At 38.7% G+C, this 23,778-nt stretch overlaps 2 protein-coding genes and 1 long non-coding RNA gene across 3 annotated transcripts in view; 2 read left to right on the top strand and 1 right to left on the bottom strand.

Annotated features, from left to right (window-relative positions):
* Positions 1 to 2,245: 2,245 nt before the first annotated feature.
* LOC144520267 (transcription factor HES-2-like) lies at positions 2,246 to 3,585 on the bottom strand. The gene is made up of 3 exons (XM_078253934.1): positions 3,465 to 3,585; positions 3,173 to 3,356; positions 2,246 to 3,064 (listed from the first exon to the last, which is right to left on the bottom strand). The coding sequence occupies exons 1-3, from the start codon at positions 3,552 to 3,554 to the stop codon at positions 2,727 to 2,729; spliced, it is 612 nt and encodes a 203-aa protein (XP_078110060.1). The 5' UTR covers positions 3,555 to 3,585; the 3' UTR covers positions 2,246 to 2,726.
* An 8,393-nt stretch (positions 3,586 to 11,978) lies between these two features.
* LOC144520398 (uncharacterized) lies at positions 11,979 to 13,671 on the top strand. Its single transcript, XR_013502211.1, has 3 exons — positions 11,979 to 12,066; positions 12,685 to 12,784; positions 13,587 to 13,671. It is a non-coding gene; the product is annotated as an uncharacterized LOC144520398 (long non-coding RNA).
* A 4,602-nt stretch (positions 13,672 to 18,273) lies between these two features.
* The window catches only part of espn (espin), a 49,994-nt gene continuing 44,489 nt past the window's right edge, over positions 18,274 to 23,778 (top strand). The window contains exons 1-2 of the mRNA XM_078254662.1: positions 18,274 to 19,095; positions 22,672 to 22,865. Of these exons, the coding sequence (XP_078110788.1) occupies positions 18,796 to 19,095; positions 22,672 to 22,865 (494 nt within the window). The 5' untranslated portion in view covers positions 18,274 to 18,795. The remainder of the gene's footprint in view (positions 19,096 to 22,671; positions 22,866 to 23,778) is intronic.

Here is a 23,778-nt window from a genome sequence, read left to right as displayed (position 1 = left end):
AGAGCATATGGGAGAGGGACCTAAGTCTGACACTGGAGGAGGATGAGTGGATAAAGATATGTACAAACATAAAAATCATGTCAAGGGATGCAAGAGTATGTTTAATACAATTTAAATAATGCATCGCTTTAATTGGACCCTGTTTAGATTAGGTATGATCGCAAATCCAAACTGCTGGCGATGTAAATCTGAAGAGGGTCATCTTTTACATGTCTTATGGTCCTGTGACAAAGTGCAAGAATTTTGGACATGGAATAATAATAATAATAATAATATAAGACATTTGGAAAATTAGAATTCTATGACAAAAAATTGGGCAAATATTTATCATTCTATGAAGGAAGAAAAGAGACTGTAAATTGAAATAATTCCTCGAGAGACGCATCTATGGTATTTTGTTTTGGTCATTTATTTTTACTTGTGTGCATGAGGTATGTTATTTAATAATCATACCTTGTATTTGTTATTGTTGGTAGGTTAATTTAGTTTCTTCCTAACATGCACAAGACATCTTATATGGGGACTATATTTATGTGTAACCAAGGCAAATTTGTTTGTGGTAATGTGTTTTGTATTTGTATTTGTATGAATGCTGTCTTCAAAAAAAATAAAAAACTGTATAGATAAAAGAATAGATCTCTTCACGGTCTCTATGGACAGCAGGAATAACAGTGACTTATTACTGACCATTTCCCACGGAATAAGATTTTATGTATGTTTCCTACCTACCTCATAGGGAGCCACTGGTTTCATCATTTCATCACCAGTTGAGTCTGACAGTCAACCTGGAGAGACATAACATGTGCTTGAGATACATCAGGTAATCTATTAGGGAATATTTACTCACTGTTGTTGATCCATTCAACAATTTTTCAAGATCCAAGATTCATGACTCGTCTGCCTAAAGACAGAAAATCATGTTGTGAAAAGGATCTTCTGAATTTGTTTGTTGCATTTTAAGTACTATGGTAAAAATTCAGGATGTTGGGACCTTTGAATGCACCAACTAGCGGTTTACAAAAAAATCCCTGCTATTGTAATATCGTGTTGAATAAATATTAGGGTACCTGTCTCAAACGTGTTTTAATTCTCTATAAGATGATTTCCATACCTTTTTTTATAAAACTAATGGCTGCCTAAAAGCTAAAAAGCCTAATTCCATGTTATTCTTCCCGTCCTATCACAACATTGTTCTGTGTCACATTGAACAAAACATATGAACACGTTGTAAGACGCCTGTTAATGCATTATATATCTGCATTACCGTCAGAGAGTTGCTATAAGCCGCCATACTGCTTTATTGTGGCTTATAACAAAGTCATATGGAGGTATACATTTAAAAATAATGCTAATAAAGAACTGGTCATTATCATTCTTCCCATGTTCAATAAAATGTTTAAAGTATTATGAATATGATATATTCATAGTGGCTGGAGAGTGTACTTAGTTTGCACAGTGCACAGCTCATATTCTGCTACATTGAAACTACTTTGATGTTGAACAGACAGTACACCACTGTTTTCTACTAGACAAAATACACTGTCTCTTCACCGATAGAGGCTTTTTAAGTAAAGTCTAGAAACCAAAAAAACTGGTTTGAGCAAAAGCAACTGCAATAAGACATATCTACTGGCTGTATGGCCATATACTATATGCTAGTATAAAGAACAAACACATGGGGAAAAGAAGTAGTTATTTCCAATATCATTTATCAAAAGTGTTAAGTTCAGGATAGCCATCTACAGATATCCGAAAAACAACCTTATGGTAATGGGTTATTATACTGTGAGACATAAAATAGTCTGCCCACAAGTTTCACTATGAACTGATGACAAGAGGATGCCGAGTAAAATTTCATTAGGAAATGTTACATATTGTAAAATTACTGAGAAACAAGTGTTTTTATTTCTTTTCTTTGGGGGTGGGTGGACGTCAAATCTGTCATTGTAATTCACAACTGCAGTCATCTCAGTGTGTGTCCCATCACACAACCATCAGTCCAACTTTTTTCCCACCAATTTGGCGGCAACTAAAGAGGAGCCTCACATCTGCAACAATAGAGCAGCTGCTCATCAGCATCAATGGGCTCAGGCTGACCTGTGGCTTTATGCGTTTGCGCGCCTTTTTCATTCCTTTCATAAGACTGAGATTCCTCTTACTAAGACGTCTGGGTTTAATGATACATTTGAGATCCTTGGAAAGCCACAAAAATCAAAGATCAAACAACACAAGCATATTCGGGAAATGCACATTTATTGAAAGGTTTTTGTCAATGACAAAACATTACAAGTGTCACAAAACATTTGAAGAGTCATACAACATTGTTTTTCCTTAGGCTACATAACGTCAGTGAATACTATATAATCCTATTTAACACATAGTGTTTACAGACTATTCTTTTGCACAGACCAAAATACTTTTAAGTCCATATCGTGCAAACCTCCAACAAAATAACCCTTGGGGTTTTACAAAAGTGTTGTCTACAACCCATATCTTTGAAACCCCAAAGAAGATTGCATTTAAAAAAGCTCATAGACTTCCGTTTCTTTAAGATCTGTGCTCGTTTGCTCTCTGGCATGAAACTGTAAATGAGCCAAATGCTGAGTTAAATTATTGTACAGCAACTCCAACAATTCTTAATCGCTAAGACTACGGTCATTGGAATACAAATAGCATAAATAACATCATAAAATAAATAACACGCATGAGATAAATGTCCATCTAATCTACCAAGGTCTCCACATGGCAGCGCTGACAGCCTGCGGGCTGGACTGCGCTTGGCTGGGAGCCACTGCGCCGCCGCTGCTGCGGGACTGGCTCTCCAGTCTGGAGCTGAAGCTGGATTTGAGGCTCAGGAGTCTCTGTTGGATCTGAGGGAGAGTCCTGGAGCTCTGAGCGCAGCAGTTCAGGCAGGTTGGGGTGATGGTGACGGTAGCGGACGTGGACTGCTGGACGAATTCGTTCACCCGCTGACAAGCGTCTTGGTCCAGGCTCGTTTTGGGAAGCAGAGTGGAGACGCGCTGGAGGCAGGCTTTGTAGCCTTCTCTGTAACTCTCTGCGGAATCTGGAGGGAAAACAGATTTGATCAGTGGCTTGAATTTCACGTGTAGCCTATAATCTCAGATAAGATAGTTTGTGCAATGCATATCGTAGTTCAGGAGATGATGCGTACCTTTGACTGGAGTGGAAGGAAGGTCTCTGAGGAAACGGACGGTCATTTCCAGAATGTCAGCTTTCTCCAGCTTGGAGTAGCGTGCGTTGTCTTTGCCAACCAGAGGAAGAATCAGGCTTTTCAAATGACTGAGACTGTCGTTGATACGAGCACGTCTTTTCTTCTCCAGCAAGGGTTTAAGAGTCTAGAAGAAATCATGAAAAACGGTTATTCAGCTGCACTTTTAAAAGAGTCAAATGAGAGAACATTTCCAGTAACATAAAGAGATTTACGGTTTCTCTCTTTCCCTTACCTTTCTCAATTCGTTGGCTTGTTTTCTCTGGGCCACGGTGGACCTGGCAGGGAGAAGCTGGTTGGCCTCAGTAGTGATGCTGGGACTCATTTTGTTTTCAGCTTGTTGCTGTGTTTTTTGAGGGGAGATACTTGCGCTTGGAGCGGCTGAGCTGAAGTGTGCCGCAGAGCTGGAGAGCCTCCTATTTATGTGGGTCCGGCGCGTCAGAGGGGAGGGAACACAAGCCATTGTGCTGGGGGTTTGACACAGGGGGGCGATGCCTTTGGGAGATGAGCGGAGAATGTCTGGACCATCTGGTCCCGTTGGGACCCTGCGTCTAGCGCTGGTATGCGGAGGTTCGTGATGATGTTGCGCTTTATTGCGTGTAAAATATAAAGCTTTAACGTTCATCCAAGATCCAATTGCGCATACAAGCCATATAACGATGATGTTTTTCGAACATAGAGGTTATACCACATAGCTGCTTTCTGGAAATTTTCTACAGGAGTTGCATCTTTATTCGCCTGGCTGTGTTATTAAATTGACAATCTTTATTATCCTGTTTATTTTTGTATAGAAACGTCCCCACAAATGATAGGCCAAATAAGATCATTTTAGTTTAATGGCATACCTGAAAGTTGCACTGCTATAAATGAACAATTAAAAGTTAGATCAAAATAATAATTAAAACACATACATTCAGTTTATTTATGCTTATGTACTCGATTTGCTAACCCGCCACAATAAACGAAACACAGAACCAGATGAGTGATTTTGAGGTGACAGGAGTAATCTATTCCTACAATTAATGAACCAGATACCCAAGCCACGCTATGTATGGATTAACATCTGCTTGTGGACCCTCAGCAGCTTGTTTCCAATATCAACAACACGGTGTTTACCTGGAGGATTGGGGGAGGGGACTGAGTGACGTGACAACCTGCAACACAAGCAGAGAGCGGAGTGCGTGCATCTGCGGAGTAGGGACGTAGTATATGAATATACAAAGGAGTCATGCAGTACACAAGTCTGTTCTAACACTGCATGAATAACACGGTGAGGAAAGGGCATTTAATTCAGTACAAAACTGGACCTGTTTTGAAGTGATAGTCCATTAAAAACACTAGACACAATATTAAATATACTATTGTAGATATTTTAAACTGAAAGTAAACTGATTTTATTTCAACATCTTCTAAGACTTTCAGTCAATCTCTGCTGCTGACCATCAAACCAAACACAGTGCAGTGAGCTGCCAGTAGGATTCACGCGTTCGGCACGCGCCACAACCGCGCAACAGATGGGAACCCCCCCCTTCTTTTCATCTTCCATCTCTAGGCTACAGACTACACACCACCCCCTCCTCTGTTTCCCACCGTTGCACCACTCTGCTCCCATCAGCATCCCTGCTCCTGTTCTTGTGCCCCCTCACCATCAATGTGCTCCAACTAGATTTTTTGTCTTTTTTGGAGTGGGGGAGGTTTGGGTCCCAGCACATAGACACAATGGCGGAGTTATATACATTATTACAAATCAGATCAAGTAAAAAAAAAACACTGCACAACAAGAAGCTAAAAGGACGTCCTAAAACGATAAGTTCACAGAAAAGACACCAAATAAAACTAAATATGTTTGATATGGCAAATACCGGCTTTACGCACAACCATTACGCACAGAATTGTTTACAGAAGCATTTCCAACCTCAAGGCTTAAGGCAATAATAAAGAGCGGGAACATGCCTAACACACTGAAATATCAATTACATTACAGTTGATTTATTTACATCTGGAAACATATGTAGTTCAACAAGCTCATATCATTTTGGTAAAGATAGCGCTGCTCTTCGGGTGCAAGCTGTCCTGCTGTAGCTTGAGGGCTTTTATCCCTCTGTTTTTTTTGTTTTTTTTAAAGCATTATAGATGCGCAGTTTTGCACGCGTCCTGCCCCATGGGGCCCCAAATAACTGCCATCAAGTCCAGTCTGGGAACGGGCACTTCGAGATAAAACTAAAAAAGTGCATGAGAGGCTTCGGTTGGGACCCTTTTTGTCCTTGTTTCGGCGTGGGTATCCATCTGTGCAAGCTGAGAGCACAGTGACCCTTTGTTGAAGGAAGTACAGAATATAGTGGACTTTTCCAGCAACTGTATAGGACAGTGATATGATTAGCTGCTTTGTTTTCTTGGTTTCTTTCGTTAAACTAGGCTACTGAATTCAATACCCGACTATTTGTCAAATTTAAGTAAAATAAAGGAAAACTAGGAACACGTTTTATGACATATTAAGGATTATTAAGAAACATTGCAAGTAGGCCTATAACAACATCACCAACCGTTATAATCTGGAGCAAAAGGTAAAATTGTATTATATGTATTCCCAGAAAACATCTAAAATCTTAATCCTTGAGTTAAAGAAAACAATTCTGATGAGTGATAATTTGATAGAATACACGGCATGAGACTGACACGAGCCAGAACGACCAGACAGATGGAGCCTGCGCAGGTTTATTGATGCGTGAAACCAAAAGCATCGACGGACTCTGCTTTGCTGAAGGCGATCGTCTCCATCGCGGCTATGGAGGCTTCCAGACTTCTAGGTTTTCCAGCCTTCAAGTCGTGACTGTAGCTGAAAGGATGTCCGGCATCCCAAGCCAAAATCTACGCCAACATTATCCGCATCATACTGAAGCATCTGTACAGACTGCTGGCTGCTGTTTGAGTACAGCATTGAGACACACATGACAAGTTTGATTGAACTTCCAGTTTGTGATCACACCCCACTTGATTTAAACTAAATGTGATTTAAAAATGTTCTTTTTTTTTTTTTTTACCATAAAACACTTCATCTATAGCAGGGTTTGTATCCTAAAATATTCAGATAAAACCGTCATGTGTTAGCTACAATGTAGACTTCGTATGCGTAAAGACTGATAGCCTATAACTGTTATAACTGAAATGCTAAAAGTGGTTAGAACATGTATAATTTCAAATTGGCTCCATGTTAAAATGGTGTGAGGTGTAGTGTGTTTTATCTGCAGCTCCCCAATTATCACTTCTGTTTTCTTGTAAATAACGAGGATAGAATAAGACAATTTATAAACATCTTCTGTTTCCCTTGTTATCCCTGAACCAGATTTTAAGTGAGATATTTTATTTCTATGTCAATTTCTTGAAATGTGTCTATTTAATGAAAGACATTTGATTTGATGGTCTGACTCAAAATGTCAGACCTTTGCATTTGTCATTTTCTAAGGGGAACCAATGAGAAATGTAGTTTTGCATGTTTTATAGTGGGGGGAAAACAGTACAGTATTTCATTGTAACTAACAGTCAAAACCTAAATCATTGGTACTAATGAATGATTCAGAAATACATTTAGGTGCAGAAATAATCATACTGAGATTGATGTTTGAAAGCCAGTTTTATACAATAATACAAAAATATAAAAAGCAACTGGCTCCGTATTATTAAACATTTAAGTTGAGCAAGGTAATACAATGAAATATTTGTAGAAATGCAATTATTGAATGAAGCATGAAGGCTTTAACTGTCATTATTCCTTAAGCCACTCTAAAGTGGGCTAGACATTCTGCTGTGTTTTATGGCAAGTCTTACATCACAGACATACAGCAGTGTGAGGGGTAGACCGAGCGGTTAGAGGAAAGGTCACAGTGAATAGCTGTGTCATTAGCCTCGTTTTGTTTTACCAAAAGTAAGGTATGAGTGATAAAACAATTAGGAATTTTGATATTGGACGAGAGGGACACACTCAAGCCAACACATTCTCTCTCATTACTGCCTGTGTGGTGCAGTGTGACCTATAATGTAACTGATTTCAGAAGGAAAAAGCACTGGAGCACACTGATTTGTAGACTCAATATTGTTTCAATAGTACTGTGTCGACACTACAATCCAACATTTCAACATATTTTTCCCTGTAATGTTTGCTGTTCTGGTTCTGAGAAGCACCTGATTCAGCTGCACATTGGTGAAGATGCGCCGAGAACCCCTTTTCACCTGATAACACACACTGCTGATGCGATGCTGGGCCAATGCCTGGACTGTTAGCCGGACTGGTGGTTTTTCTGTAAGGCTGTTGCACCAATGAGTTCATCACTATTCACTCATTTGGTTGTAATTATTTTTTTCTAGCTGCAGCAATCCAAAACAAATCAAACAGCCAAATTCAGACTGTTGGCATAATGGTTTCCTCACAAATGATCCTTTAGCCTATAGGGCTTAAAAACATTACAGTTTTCTTTCAGTATCTCTCTCCACTTAGTTTGTTGAACTGGCAGCAACAGAAATGGCTGTGTTTCTATTCAAGCTGCTTGGGCAGGGAATTCCTAATTAGATGGATTGTATTTCTACCAGAAAAGTGATCTTAACTGACTATTCCAGCTCCAATATCAATAGTGTCCCCTCCCACTCTACAGCAACATGAAGCTAGCCTGTGCGATTCTGCCACCAGTTTTGCCTTGGCTCTGCACATCTCTCTACATTTGGATAGCATGTCATCATGTGCTTCCAGCTCACAGTGTAAAGCTACTTTAAGACCATTTCCAGTATGATTGTGTAGCTGTTATGTTGGGTTTTGACAAGTACCAAGACAAAGACCATGTGGAGAATTCAACTAAACAACCATTCCCTTCCTTTCCCTTTATAATCTCTAGCAAACCTTTATTATTAAATATTGAAGGGCGTGAAATTTCTGATGAGTCACTGAGCAATAAGATGTTCACCATGTAGCTATGAGATACTGGGTTTGGATTCAGCCCTTAAATATGTCTTTTTTTTATTTATTTTTTTAAAAACACTTCTGTAGCAAATGTTTGGGGCTTAAAGCTACAGTGACTAACTTCTTTCGTAGCTGTTAATCGTATCTCAGTCTTTATCAGCAGATTGAGTTTGCTTTGATAATCGCCATGAGATGCGAGCTTCAAAAAAAGCTGACAAGTTGAACTTGAGTCATGATTTATTTTTTTCCAAAGAGGAGGTCCAAAAAGTGAAAAGGCTTCCTGGGAAAACCAGGATACCAAAGAAAACTTCACGAACAGTTGCCTCTCCTTCATTAACACAACAGAAAGCAACATGAAACATGGTGTGATTTAAGGGATCTTCAAGATACTGTTTAAGGGCATACACACTTTTATCTGGCTGTTTCTTTAAGGGCCTCATCTGTGGCTTTGCGTCTCTGATTAAGAGGAGTCAGGTGTGGGTGACTGGTGGACACTTTTGCTCCATGTGGTGGAGCTGAAAGCTGTCTGTGGTGCTAAGTACTTGCTCGAAAGTCACCCATTCAGGCCCGACACTACATGTTGGTCTTAATGTAGTAATTCCTCTCTACCACTGAAAAAAGGTCAGGATAACAAACATTTTTGTGTTTAGATTCCCAAAATGACATCTTACTTACATGAAAATGTGCACAAGATGTGTGCCAATGAAATAGAGAAGGGATTTCTATGTACGTACTTTATCCTGAGAGGAACTAACTAACGTCTGCTAGAATGAATGAACCGTCCAACACCAAGACACCAGCTCTAGACGTTATTGAAAGGGACATCAGTTAAGATGGGTGCAATAGGAAACAAACAAAAACATCCATCTTCATAAAGTCTTACTTTGGTCATGCACCTTTATTGTATCCTAAGTGACATTCAACAAGCGCAACAAAGTGGTAATAACTGTTTTGGCACCATTAAAAGTAAATGGAGCTTACACTCAGTGTTCACTTTAGGTACACCTATGCAATCTAATGCAACAGCTCTGCCATGAATTCTACTTTTACGAAAGGTGAACATTCTTCTTTATGTTTAGTACTGAGCATTACATTGAAAGGTGTTTATAATATTTTGCCCCCCTCATGTGTAAACTGGAAATGTGTAAGCTTTGTAAAAGTATAGTCCATGGCAGGGCTGTTGTATTGGATTGCATTAGATTGTACAGGTGTACCTAACAAAGTGGCTCTTAGACCAATGTTACTGCTTTTTTGGTAGCTGTCGGATTTGTTTCAATATTTAAGATTTTTAATCGCAATATCCCACTAGCTTCAGCTGTAAACAATGATATAGGCATATTGAAAGTAGAGATGCTCTTTGTGTGGCTTCAGAGGGGGTGAAGGAAGTTAAGAGGGACATCTAAATATATAAAAATGTATATTTTTCAGTAAGTAAATTAAATAACGAAATGTTTTGCACAGCCCCGTTTCGTATCATTTGTCAAATCATTGATGAGACACCTTTCTCCCTGTAAAAGGAAGACCTATCAACATATGCCAAGACGCTTCCCACGCCTAAACCAACGCTAGTTTCATAAAGCGTCTACCGCAGCAGTGACGAAAACCCAAACTTGTTTTCTCCTGCACCAAGTCCATCTGACGTCACTGATTCTGTCCCAAAGTCTGCGTCAGCATCCCCAGCGCTCGTGTGCTAAATGAGACGGTAACAAAAGATTGTGATAAATGAGTGTTCTCTGAATAAAACTTCAAGCTGCCCAAATTACGCAGAAAATATGACATCCTCATAAATATGGTTTATAGCCTAGGCCTTTGACTTAAGTTAGGCCTATTTAAAATCTTAGATATAATTCCAAGAGTCTAAAAAGATCTTATTATGGTGTCAAATGATTTCAGCTGCCTCATATCTTGTGTTGTCTTCCCTTCAACCTTGAAAAAAAGCACTTTTTTTTCTGACATTTGTGACGCCTTTTTTTCACAATTTGTTTTTGCTTTTTCCAACGTTTTAAATTTTTAAATTTTTCTTCTACACATTTTCAGTGCTTATTTCTACGTCCAATATTTTCTGATATAAAACAAAAATGTAAAACGGGCCAATGTGACCCGAAGTCAACACAATGCCATGATTTCCTCAAACGTGCGCTCTGCGGGGATATTCGTTTTTTAAGGATAGGCCTATAATATCTTGCTTTTGAAGATATGGTACAAAACACGAGTAGAAACTGGGTAAAAATCCTGCTTAAACATGAAAAAACAGAAAACATATGCAGTAAAACACCGACGTAGATAGAAATATAAATTTTGAAGGACAGACTACGTATGGTTGGATTATGGTTCTCTAAAATACTATGAAAGATAAAGACTGCAGAGGTTTTGGAGATGACATGCAAATACTGTACTTTATATCTTCACAGAAGCTTTTAGAAGCCTCCGTCCATGATAGCCACACTGTCCCCCGTTGAAAATGAAGTAGGCTTTATTACAATGCAAGCATCGAGCCTGGCGTCGTTTTCAGAAAAGCATTTTTGTACATTGCATACATCGGAGGGATGGCTCAGACATGATTTGAATATCCAACCAAGCCTAACAAAGCCGAAAGCCAAGCTGTAAGGCACAGCACACATCTGGTGGCGCACATTTGTTTTGCTTTTCAAAGTTAACAAAGGTAAACTTATAGCGTCGCATAGGCTTCTCCACCAATAGCAGTCGTTTCCAGCTCTGACAGGCTTGCCGTCATGTCTTTGCTTGTCATGCACCTCAATGTGTGCTTCACAGACAGCCAGCAGTCTGACACTCTATTGATGTTCAAGGAACAGACGTGAATGGTAAAATAGAGACGCTATAGGCTAAAACCTCAACAACAAAACAACAAAATAGCTGTTTATTTCTTCATCTTTTCGTAAATAATAGGAGGATATTAGGGATTTAAGCAGCCCCAGCTACAGGCCAGGTAGGCTATTGACAGGCAGGACAGGCGGCTTGTTGGCGGGTTTTTTGAATATTGGATATCTGATTGAGGGGGATCCATTGTGTTGCCATATCAGGGGCACGAGAACAGCACGAGCCAGGCGAACAATGGCAGCAGATGGCTTTCCTGCTCAGATGAACTATTTTGAAGTGTACAGAGACACAGCGACCATTAAGAGTTGTCTTAATGGTCGCTTTGGAAATTAAAGAATGGGAGGTTAATCACGAAAATACATTTACATTAAGATATTCTATATTGAAGCAATGTCCAATATATAAGAACAGTATTCTCAAAGCGGTTTAGGCTATTATATGTTACAAAATATGAAATGTTAATTACTCGTTTCAATGCTGTAACTGCTCAACAATGGAATTAAATTAGAACAAAGGGTTAACATTTGGCCAAATACAAAGAGATGGTGTTAAACATGTAGGCCTATTCATAAGATGGATGTATGCTTATCTCAGCCTTCCTGGATTTATTTGGAACAGTTACACAAGATTTTTTTTTTTTTAAATTATATTTTAAATTTGAAAAATAACCTGGCAACAACAAATAAGCAATTCAATTGCTTTCCGTTTGGCCTAGCTACTCTTGCAGTGAGACTCAGCTTGCAAATAGTCCAAAATTAGTTTATAAGAACAAAACAATGAATATAGAATTTAAAATATTGGCTTTTTGTAAAATTGTCTAGCTGTTGCATGGTCCTGCACAGTCCTTGCAGTGCATCTGAGCCAAGCTATGAGAGGGCGTGGCCTGTACGAGGTGTCCGCCCACAGAGAAACGCGTCTCTGTCATTTGGTCCCAAACCTCGTGTAGTAAAAGGGCGCTCAATACAACTGCAGTCTTCAACCAGCAACGACCTGCACGCACCGCTGCGTGTGCTTCAAATAATGAGAAGAGGGGCAACGCAGTCACACCCTGGTATGTTTTATTTTTATTTTTTAAAACGTAACCTAATATTTATACCGATTTGCATTATGAATATGTCACTTAGGCCTATGTGTAGTATATATATAAGACTATAAGAAGATATATAAGAAGTCTCAATTTGCTGTTGTATGTAGGATACATCTTTATACATTTATACGTGAAATAGTTTGTGTCTATATTTGATGTAACGCTGTCTGAGCTTGAATAATGACATTTGTGAAACACGTTGAAAATTAGGTCCAAAACGTGTTTTACTGTAACACGTGACTGTGAATGTTTGGATTAGATTGTATAGTATTAAGACATGAATATAATCTGCTTTTATATTTACATTTCCTGTATGGGGTACAGCTATTCTGACTGCAGTGTATGATGTAGGCTGTTAGGCTAGTTGTGTGGTGTACAGTAGGCTACAGTCAAATAGCCTACCTATGGACCTACTACCTTATCAAATAAAATCAACTGAGACAGAGAGAAACCATTTACTTCACCACATTGCCAGTCAATTACATCACAGCAGAGTGCTCCAAAACTTGTTTGACTTTTGTCTATAGACGCTGCATTGTTCAAACACCTGTCTTGTCAAATCACTTGTGTTGTTTCTGTCAGTTGCTAATGAGCCTGAGTGTGAGAAAGTCTGACCATAGAGATTCTCACTGCAACTCACGGATGACTGGGTCCCTGTGGGAGGAGACATCAAGCCTGCATGGTGAGTTTAAGCGGACAGAAGACATCTAACTTATGTTGAGAAGGGACTAGATTAACTTTAGGATAAGATACTGCCCAAATAATCACTTGTTACTTTATAAACTTAGCATGTTTATTCCTGCGTTTGTTATAGTGCTGTTGGATACACTAAAAGTAAAATAACCACGCACAATAAGTTACCATAACTGTAGGTTATACAGAAAATGCGTCTATCTTTTGTTGTTGTTTACATCAGTCTGAATGGTGTATGAAAAAGTCATCTTATGTAAATCTTAAAATTGAAAACAACGTCAACACTTAATTGCAATTGTTAAAATGAGTTTATTAAATGTTTCAGCAAGGAACATGATAGGTTCAGATACTATTAAAGGTCTCATTTGTTCATGGCCTGATATAGCTAGAAATTGAGGCTTTTAGAATTTTAATGTTTGTTAAGATTTAGGGTTTGGAGTGAAAAAAGGAATCCAAATCACTCCAAATCATTGTACATAAATGTACAAAGTGAACTCACAGTTTAGACAGTACATAAACAGTAGGTCAGCATTTCAGAAAGCATCTTATAGGCTACTTACTACAATAAAGCTGCAGTGTTCAATTACTGTTTTTACCAACATTCATGAAGCGTTTGACTTAAAAGTGTTTTTTACGTGCTCACATCTCAAATGTAGGCCGATGACAAATTTAAATATCAAACGTATTACATTCAGATTGGCATATGTATAGATATCAACTTCTTAATACTTCACAAGACACTGATTTAAGATGTTTTCCTGATGTTGTACATTTCATCCAATTTATTTCAGCTCCAGCTAAGCCAATCCAAAAGACTGCAATAAAGAAAGAAATGTTAAGGGAAAGATGCAGTTTGTGGATGGGAGTATGGGAAAGGATAAATAAAGTAATTTCCTCTCTTTGTGTGTTTAATCTTCTTTGAGTTGCTTAATAAAGTTGATTTTGTCTGGTCTCCTTTTTTATAAACATATAGGCTACCCTCTGGTAGGCCTATGTGGATTTTATTCTTTGTATTATTAAGTAAATATGTAGCTGATGCATTATTAGTTTTTTAGATCATGAATCTCTGTAGTTCAACATAGACTAAAGGCATCCTCCCTGCACGCGCCCATGGTTTACTCAAGCGAAAGCAATTACTGTAGGGCACGCGCCAACCAGCTGGGCCGTTGCAGATGGGCGCGAGGAGCTGCTATACTACAATACTTATAATATATCAGATAAGGGTTTATTGCCACCGAAAGTTACACCTAAGTGTAATTTTCCTTGGTGAATGGTGCATACATACATACACATACATATTAAACATATATAAGAAATAAACAATACAGAAACAAATGTATAGCGCCTACAAAATAGCTATTTATAGGCTAAATAAGTTATATATAATAAATATATATATATATAGGCTATATAGCCTATATATATATATATATACTTTTGTCATAACCTTGTTCGGAAGGTGGTTTTAAAACGGGGATGTCTAACAAATAGAGAATGAAGAAAAAAAACATGAGCTATTTTATATCATCGACTCAAATCAGTAATTTCAAACTCGAACTCAAATGTAGTGGTCTTTATCGAGACTTGTCTTCTCATAAAGATGGTTCTGGGTCAGCCATGAAAGTGTTAATTCATTATTTTCAACAGTTTTAATGCTCAAATTTAGAAGAACAGTCGTAAATTGTTCACTTGTATCGGCGACTTCGGTGTTTTTCTCTGGGTTGTACTGCTTTAATGTTTTTTGTGGCCATTTACCGTTGCAAACAGGCAGTGGGTTACGTTATCAGCAGCATGAACTTGAGCAGAATATGTCCTAATTTGAATGTTCCCGCGCCGCAGCAGATGTGACCATACAATAGATGGGGCCCACGCGCTGAATAATTGAGTCCAATTTAAATAACTGTCGCACGTCTGACGCGTGCAAGAAATATCCCAGCTTTCCCAGGCTTTGAAGGAAAACCGTTGGCAGCTCCCTTCCAGTTCAATAGGGATTTAGCCTCTCATTGCTTGAAGTTGTGGGAGCGTCTTTAACGAAGCCTGGGAAAAGACTCCAGATCACCCTTCTTTATAGAGCTGCTGAGCTACAGCTGCACCAAAGACGTGTTCTGCTTTTATGTCTGGACCTCATTTAGCCTAGCAAATAAATAGCCTACTTTCACAGTAGGCTATCACCTAGCCGTTAATCAAAACCCCATTTCATTCAAAAATAGGCTTTTCAAATCGAAAAATCACTAATTCAAATCAATTCACTATATTGGTAATAAACTCAGTTGTATCACTGCTTTCAGGGACAACAAACAAGTGATAGTATGTCTATATGAAAACTAATATATCCCACCATATAGAATGCCTAATATGGTATTGTTATCATTTATTAATAATAATATTCAGCACTTCAAAACAAAGTGCTTTGGTTAAACATGAAAGAAAAAAACATTTCAGGACTGCTAGGACATAAAATCAGATAATCACAAATTAAAATGGAAATAAAAGACCCAAAATAGAAAGGAAAACATTAAATATAAGACCTTTTTGAAATAAAATGATGTTCTCGCATTAATAAAAAGTTATTTAAAATTTGTCACACAAAGAAGTCTCACACTTGTAGGCCTGTATCTCCTTCTTTTTTTAATCTGCAAGCATAATTCCTGTTACATAATATAGGCCTAGGCTACGTATTGTAGGCTATGATGGCATTGATGTAGTGCCCCCCTGAATCGAGAGTTATTATTATCCATTTCCTTTAGGGAGTTATCAGTCGCTCGTGGGAATTTACCCTCTCCTCCCCCAAATTGGCGCGTGGTGTCTATGACAGTTGGACCGGTGCAACAGATGGCCGGAGAAGCACGCGCCGAGCACGAGTCTCGCCCTTAACCCCGTCACCCCCCCTTCTCCGCAGCAAACCCACCACATCAAGCAGAAACCGCTTAAGCGCAAAAATCAATCAACCTAATCTGACAGTGATGAGGAAGAAAGTGCGGAACCTGGTGTGAGGACGTACATGTTTTCTTATTATGAGGTTAGCTCACAAATCATTCCATAAAAAAATATAAGAACACGTCAAATATATTAACCTATAAACAAGAATAAACACGAGTAGGATATACTGGCTTGAGTTTAAATAGACCTCGTATTTACACAGTGCGTAAATAGAAGCCTCTTAAGCAGTAAAACATTGGTCGATTTGGATTAAAGGGTAGCCTACGTTCAGTTGTTTTTATCATTAGTCGTCACTCGTATATATTGAATGTCCTAACGTGTGTTACATAGCTACAGTGACTTAGAGAAGCCAATACAAAATGATGACTTGATACTTGGACACCTCCGCAGGTGCAGCTATACCTTGGTGGATATGAAGCTTTCCTGCCACCGTTTGGTGATTAAAAGTATTACAGTTCATCAGGTCAGATTCATTCTTAGAGAAGCCAATACAAAATGATGACTTGATACCTGGACACCTCCGCAGGTGCAGCTATACCTTGGTGGATATGAAGCTTTCCTACCACCGTTTGGTGATTAAAAGTATTACAGTTCATCAGGTCAGATTCATGGAAATACGGGCATTTACTGTATCCATCAAGCCTACTTTCTTCATCATTCAAGACAAGGTCAAACCAAACTAGATCATAATATGTGTGGTTTATTTTAACAGCTTGCATTTATGAACTGCAATGGACTTACAGGCGTCAGTTGAGTAGGCTAATTCGACTGGGAAAGTGAGTCATTTCTCTTACAGTATACACACATCCAGTGGTGGAATATAGTCATCCATCCTTTACCTAAGAAAAAGTAAAATTCTAAAAAGAGTACAATTTGTGTTATGACTAAAATGTACTTATAAGTATCAAAAGTAAAAGTAATCATCATAAAAAAGTTCCATTCAGTGTTATTACGTATTTATCCATTAGCCTACATTATTGGATTATTGTTACGGACCATTTAACGTGTAAGCAGCATTTTCCTGTTGGTGGAGCTCATTTGAACTACTGTTAGGCACTGTAGGCTAGTCTAAAATAAATCATTATATTTTAGATCATGCGTTTTATAAAACCTAAATCTGGAAAGTACTAACGTCATATTAAAGTAGTGGAGTAAAAATCTTTCTCTATAGAGTAGGCTATAGTAGTAGCAAAAAATGGAGATTCTTTGTACCTCAAAATAATACTTAATTACAGCAGGCTACTTGAGTAAATGTAATTAGTTACTTTCCACCACTACACACATCACAACAAATCAGTGCATTAACAATATATAATATGTTCATGATCACCTATTCTTCTACAAGTAGTAATTTGTTCCACACTTTTTGTATTTGTATGCATCAATTATGCATGCACAGTTAGGCCTACATAAAGACCTGAGGTTCTTTGTGACCACAACCATTTTGCAAAACAAACACTAAACTTTGACTAGTAGGCTAGTTAAGAATAAACATCTTCAATTGTGATATAGACATGGCTTTGTAAATTAGCTAAGAGAACAATGTTGGTTTATATTCTAGCTACAAAAGAAGGTGGTATAAGAGGTTAGCTGTGTTGATCAAACTGTTATGGGCTATAGGGTTAGCCCACCGGCGGATGGTCTCGCAGCATCCGCTGCCACACCACCAGGCTCAGGGAATGCTTCATCCCACAGGCCATAAGACTTTAGAACTCTTGAGCTCTGAGGTCATCAACCGTCACTTTATCTTTATATACTTTTACGTAAGAACTGTTTACACCTCTGTGAGTGTGAGTGTGTGTGTGTGTGTGTGTGTGTGTGTGTGTGTGTGTGTGTGTGTGTGTGTGTGTCCTATGTACCCTAATATAGTTAGTTTATTAATTGTATAGGTTATATCACTTCATATATATTTCATTTGTTTGTATTTTAGCCCTAAGACTTTAATTGCCAATGTATGTTAGCCTATTGTTGTGCATATGACTAAAGAACCCTCAACATATTAGCTACATAGCCTACAGAACTTCTACAATCCCTCAGTAAACAGACAAATTCCTCAACAGAAGTGCAACACATTTTCATAAGCTCAGTTTTACAAAAGGCCACCAGATGGACCTCTACTGTGTACAAACTGTGTCCAGTGATGCTGTTTTTACTGCCATATGTAAAATTAAAGGCATACTATGTAACTTTTCCCTCTTCGGTCCCCCTACAGGTTGTCTCATTGGAACTACAGCTCGCGCGGTTGTAGTTCCAATGAGACAACCTAGGCCTAGGGGGACCGAAGAGGGAAAAGTTACATAGTATGCCTTTAATGCCGGTGAGGCCGCATGCAAAAAAGACTGGGCGTGTGTGCAAAAAGTCCATTGCTGAATAGTTTTTAGCCATGGACCTATACTTGACTGATAACCACCACAACAGTTGTTTCTCTGTCAGGTTATAGTTTTATAGCCTTTTCGTACTGCCCCTTTAACTTCTGAGCCGATTTCCAGAAAGCAACAACCTGTAACCGGCTCAGCGATCCTCCCCCCGATGGATTATTTAACAGGCGCTGAGTCCCATATGTCGCCATCTGCTATAGGAAGAAAAACACTGCGGAATATTCTCTGAGGCACATGATACACGTTAACAAAACAGGCTAAATAAACACATTAAACAAAAATAGATAACTGGAAAACATAAACCTAACTTGTGCAACAGGTGTTCAGCATCCTGCGGGCGTCAGGGAGGAAAGGAGCGGATAACTGAGCGAGCCACATCGTCGGGCAAAACATAGAAAGCAGGTTAGTTTATCGCTCAGATAAAGAATAATGGACTGAGTTGTATTTCAACATGTAAAAATATATCGCATATTAAAATGTGTATGAACTGAAACGGATCTCTCTTTTGACCAATTGGCTCTGGGAGGATGTGGAGCGATAACTGAATTTTCCCACAAAACTATCCGGGTGACTGAGATGATCTGAAGCTTTGCAAAATACAATGCTGACCCAATTAGCAAGGTGAAACGATCGGGCTCAACGGAGGCAACCAAAGGAAGGAGTCGTCCAACCTGCAGCAACGATGACGGTGGAGAGGGACAGGACGCTGCTCGCAGCAAGGCAAGGGGACGTGCAGAGTCTGAAAGTGCAATTAGCGCAAAAAACGCTCACCAGCGACGTCAAGGATGTGCTTGGGGCTTCACCGGTCCACCATGCAGCCCGTGCCGGGAAACTAACCTGCCTGCGTTTCCTGGTGGAGGAGGCAGGGCTGCCGGGTAACTGCCTGGCTAATAACGGGGCAAGCCCGGCGCATGACGCAGCAGCCACCGGCAACCTGGCCTGCTTACAGTGGCTGCTGACACAGGGTGGATGTCGGTCAGAGGTGAGTGACTTGAGCTTTAGTTGTACACGTTGAGTGTAGCAGACCTTGAGCAGTTGATATGGGGTGCCTACAACAAAGTTTTCTAACAGACTTGGAAATGAAAAAGCTTTACAGTGCGTTTTTGTGTTGCTGTTCAGGTGGTCTGTTGGGCCAATAAAATATGGTTTAAACCTAATCATGACACTGTGAATTCACTCATAGTCCCCAATGTTCTGTAAAACCACAATCCTGTTATCTTAAGTGGTGATCAGTTATCGGTTTGGTGATAACAAAAGATAACTTTATTCAAGCTGGCAGCTGCCTGCAAAAAACGCACCAATAACAGATTTAGCATCAAGACTTTAAGAGACATCAGAACATGGTGACCTTACAGAAACCTGACTGAATGCTTTTTTTCTTACTGTTCTGATAACATATTAAAAGGCAGCATATGCTAACACTCTGAGGAATAGAAAATAAAGAAGTCAAATTCAACTCACAGCACATGTAAAATCCTGTCAACTGGTAGGCATTGGAACATTTTGTTTTTTGTCTTTTGTTGTAGATCCAGTTTAAATCTGACTATGCTGCACTGCCTCATGTTTCCATGGTAATGAAGTATAAAACAACTGGATTGTAAAAAATTATATCCTTTATGCAGTACATACATTAACTCACAAAGGGCACATACAGTATATAAATACATAATGTCTGTGTAGTTTGATATGATAGTGGGGGAGATATTTGGTAGGGAGTAAGCATGGGCCAGTTACCGGTTTCAAGGTATACCGCGGTTTGAAAAAGTCACGGTTTCAAAACCACTAAACTTTCTGTCATACCCTTCCTAAGGTATGAGCTGTTTTTTATGAGTCTTCAAGGACGAAAAGTGCATTTTAGAAACTAGTCTTCCTGCCAGTGTGCAGTATGTTTAAAAATAAAATACATTGTGTTCAATTTTACCCAGACATTTAAAAAATAATACATTTTAAAGCTGTAATTGCGATACCGCAATACCGTGAAACCATGATATTTTTGCTGAAGGTTATCATACCGTCAGAATCGTATACCGGCCCATGCCTAGTAGGGAGTATAGTTAAATCTTCATGATTTAACCTTATGAGCCCTTATGACTCAAGTACCTCATTTCCATGTCTCGGCTGGAAGTAAAATGCAAAGTATTCACATCAGGGAAGGAATGCAGCAGGCACTTTGGAGGAGTCTTAATAAAAGCTGTAACACAGTTGAACTTTGGTGTTCTGTGAAGTGAACCATCCTGCACCACTAACTCTACTATATGTGCATATATTTGACAGTGTTTATAACCATTATAGTCTGGTGTGCCTCTAATTCTAGTATTTTTCTATACATTGGTTCTCTTTAGTAACACAATATCATCATCCAGGTGATATGTGAAAGTTATGTTCACTTTTTCATAAAAGCATGAAATGTGGTACACTTGTACAGATTGGGGCCCGGAATATTTTCAGCAATGGAGCCATTGCAAAAACGTCTTATTGCGGCCATTTTACTTTCCGCTAAAACCAAATTATGTATTTTGCATCATATCTTCTGAACCAAACATGATAACACATAATGTCTACCCCTATGTCTTGATGGTCAATGATTACAATTATACCGTATACAACATCATAAACTGCAGTTGAATGGAAAAACATCTTTTCTTTTCTTTTTTTTCTTTTTTGGTTTAAAACTGAAAAAAGACATGATGATTCTGTTTATTCTTTCATTGGTTTAAAAGAAAAACCAAACTATAAAAACGTACATAGATCCTGCGGGACTTGATTGCGCTCTGTCTCTATTATAATATATTATTATTATAATCCTTCACCATCAAGACGTAGGGATAGACATCCCCTATTATGTGTTATTGTGTTTGGTTCAGGAGATATGATGCAAATAGCCTTCATATTTAGGTTAGTAAAATGGCCACCATGGCCGCCACGAGGCTTTTGCGATGGCTACATTTGTAAAATATTCAGGGATCCAGCCTGAACAAGTGTACCACATTTCATGCTTTTATGAAAAAGTGAACATATCGAACAAGAGTGCCAGCAAATTGAAATTCTTATACTGTAATACAAGGCAGTTTGACTCCAAAATAAAAAAACTCCTCGTCTCAGCACTCATTCAAAGTTATTTTGACTATGCATGCTCAGCATGGTACAGTGGTCTGACCATGAAAATGAAAAACAAGATGCAGATTATGCAAAATAATATGATCCGCTTCATACTGTCTAAACCTTCTAGGTATCATGTGGGAATAAATGAGTTTAAGAGGGTTGAGTTCTTGCCTGTTAAGCTTAGGGTTGAACAACCTAAACTCAATCATATGTACAGTATTATTAATGGTGTAGCCCCAAAGTATTTGGGATTTCAGATTTTGATGGTGCACACTCAACATGCCCATGAGACTAGGGCCAGTGTCCGTTCATGTAAGGTGCCATGTGTGAATAGTGAAGCAAGAAAATCCTTTTTTTATACAGGAATTATTTTATGGAATAGTCTTCCACTTCATATCAAAATGGCAGTAATGAAAAGGGATTTTAGATATAAAGTTAGGGTCTACTTATGGAATAAAATAGATAATTAGGGGAAAATAAAATCTAGACTGGGGACAGGGTAATTTATTGCTTTGTAGCTCATGGTGTTTTATCTGGTATTTTGATGTGTAGTTTTTTATTTTTGTTATTGTTTTAACCTCAGAAGGACTGTATGTGTTTGCATGTGTTGTATGTCCTGTTCTCTTACATCAGGGACCATGTTGGAAAAAAGTGTTTCTCGCTTTTACACGTTATCCCTTGGATACCCCATCCCCCCCCCCTGTTGTCTTTCTATATCCATAAATAAACCAAACCAAACCAAAAATGTAATCTACTTGATGGGTTATCAATGCTAGCTTTTGCTTTCACCATTGTGTTACTGCACTCTGATCCCGATTTTATCTGATGTTAATAATGTGCATTTGAGGCCCTCGCTGCCTTCAATGATACACATCTATCCACCGAGTATGCAAATACTATTTTCCTTGTTAGCTATTGGTCCATCTCTTGACACAGAGAATAAGTTATGTAAAGAAAAAAAGGTTTGAAGGAAGATGGAAGCCGTGTTGTTTGAGTCAGGTTTGGATAAGAGAGTTGCAAAAGCTATGATCTGTGTTCCTTCTAGACCATTTATTGTTAAATAATCACTTTAGTCATGACAGGTATTTGGCTTTAATATCTGGGACCTTTCAGATTCTCTTTTCTTTTTCTGGTTCAGCTGATTATACTGTAGGTTTGAGTGCAAATGTCCGTCTATGCTGCACAGAAATGCAGCGTTAGAAACTCAAGTTTTCTCATGAAGAATGATGTGTGTGTAATATTTTCACAAACTAGGTAAGCGTTTATACACAAGCTAAGCAAGGATTTATTTCCTTGCTCAAAAATGCCTGCTACTAAATCACAGCATAAAGAGCTTTGAGCATTGAACAGAATTAACCAGCAGAATCATTCAAACCTACTGTATATTAAAAATAAATGAAATATAATTTCAGAATCCCCATATTTCAGCTCTATTTGTCTTTTGTTTGACTGACAGGACAGGGACAGTTCTGGTGCCACCGTTCTGCACCTTGCATCCCGCTTCAGTCACCATGAGATCACTGACTGGCTGTTAAAGAGTTGCGAGGTGGACCCGGGGGCCTCCACCGATACCGGCGCCATACCCGTTCACTATGCTGCTGCCAAGGGAGACCTGCCCTCTCTCCGACTGTTGCTGGGGCACAGCCCAAAGTAAGAGCGAAACGGTTTTGTCCCTGCAGCGGTCTGTAAGCTCTGTGTTAAAACGTGATTTGTCAGTGTGATTTATAAGTTGTTGATTTGTTCTCGCTGTTGTCTAATAGTGATTTTATTTGGTAACTTGTAGGATTTAAGATCTTTGGTGCAGGGAAAGCAGATGCCTTCGTTTAGAACACTATCTCTAAAAGCAGGCTGTCATTGACATACAGTACTTTACACAAATTATAAAAGATGTTATCTGTGTGATATTTAGTAATACACAAGAACGGTATTTTAACTTTCTGATGGCGAGCATCCATATAACCGATCAGTGCTAAATGTGTCGATCTCTAGAAGTTACTTTTAATCATCACCTTTCTATTATTCCCATCCTCTGTGTTTAGTTCTTGTTCCGCCTATGAAAGACATTTTAATACATGTTACTGAAATTTTAAAATCTGGGGACAGTCATGTTAACTGTTTAACATATATGACACAGTTAGGATAAACATCCCAAATCAATATAAAAGTACATTATTTATATAACATATACAGTGGGATATAAAGCTAAACACCCTTACCTAATCCACCAGACATCTACTACTCTCTCTTTCTTTGACCTGATACCCTTCAACACCTCCTTCGAATTTGATTTTAAAAGAGCCTTTAGGCTATGGCAACTTTTGGATTTTTGTAGGCTCTAGTCAGTTTTCTTCAACTGTTTGTAACTGAAACAGGTTACAGTAGATCCACTGTTCATATTTCAGACTGCTTGCACTGTGGCAGTCCGACATTGATAATTTATCTACCAGATTTCAAAAGGACAACAAGTCAACTCTTAATTCCTTTCAGATGCTTACCAAACAAATGAGGACTGATAAAAAAACAGCTGGAGTTTTGGTCAGTAGATCGGCTTTGGGCTCATACT

Source organism: Sander vitreus, chromosome 7 (assembly GCF_031162955.1).
Source record: "Sander vitreus isolate 19-12246 chromosome 7, sanVit1, whole genome shotgun sequence".
NCBI lineage: Eukaryota > Metazoa > Chordata > Actinopteri > Perciformes > Percidae > Sander > Sander vitreus.
The sequence above is the reverse complement of the archived record's forward strand: the minus strand, read 5'-3'. Positions and strand labels throughout refer to the sequence as shown.

Excerpts from the sequence above, each read along its gene's own strand:
- LOC144520267 (XM_078253934.1), bottom strand. The coding sequence starts at position 3,554 with ATGAGTCCCAGCATCACTACTGAGGCCAACCAGCTTCTCCCTGCCAGG. Across the intron at positions 3,357-3,464 it reads AAGCCAACGAATTGAGAAAG|ACTCTTAAACCCTTGCTGGA; the intron begins GTAAGGGAAAGA and ends GATTTCTTCTAG. Across the intron at positions 3,065-3,172 it reads TCCTTCCACTCCAGTCAAAG|ATTCCGCAGAGAGTTACAGA; the intron begins GTACGCATCATC and ends TTTTCCCTCCAG.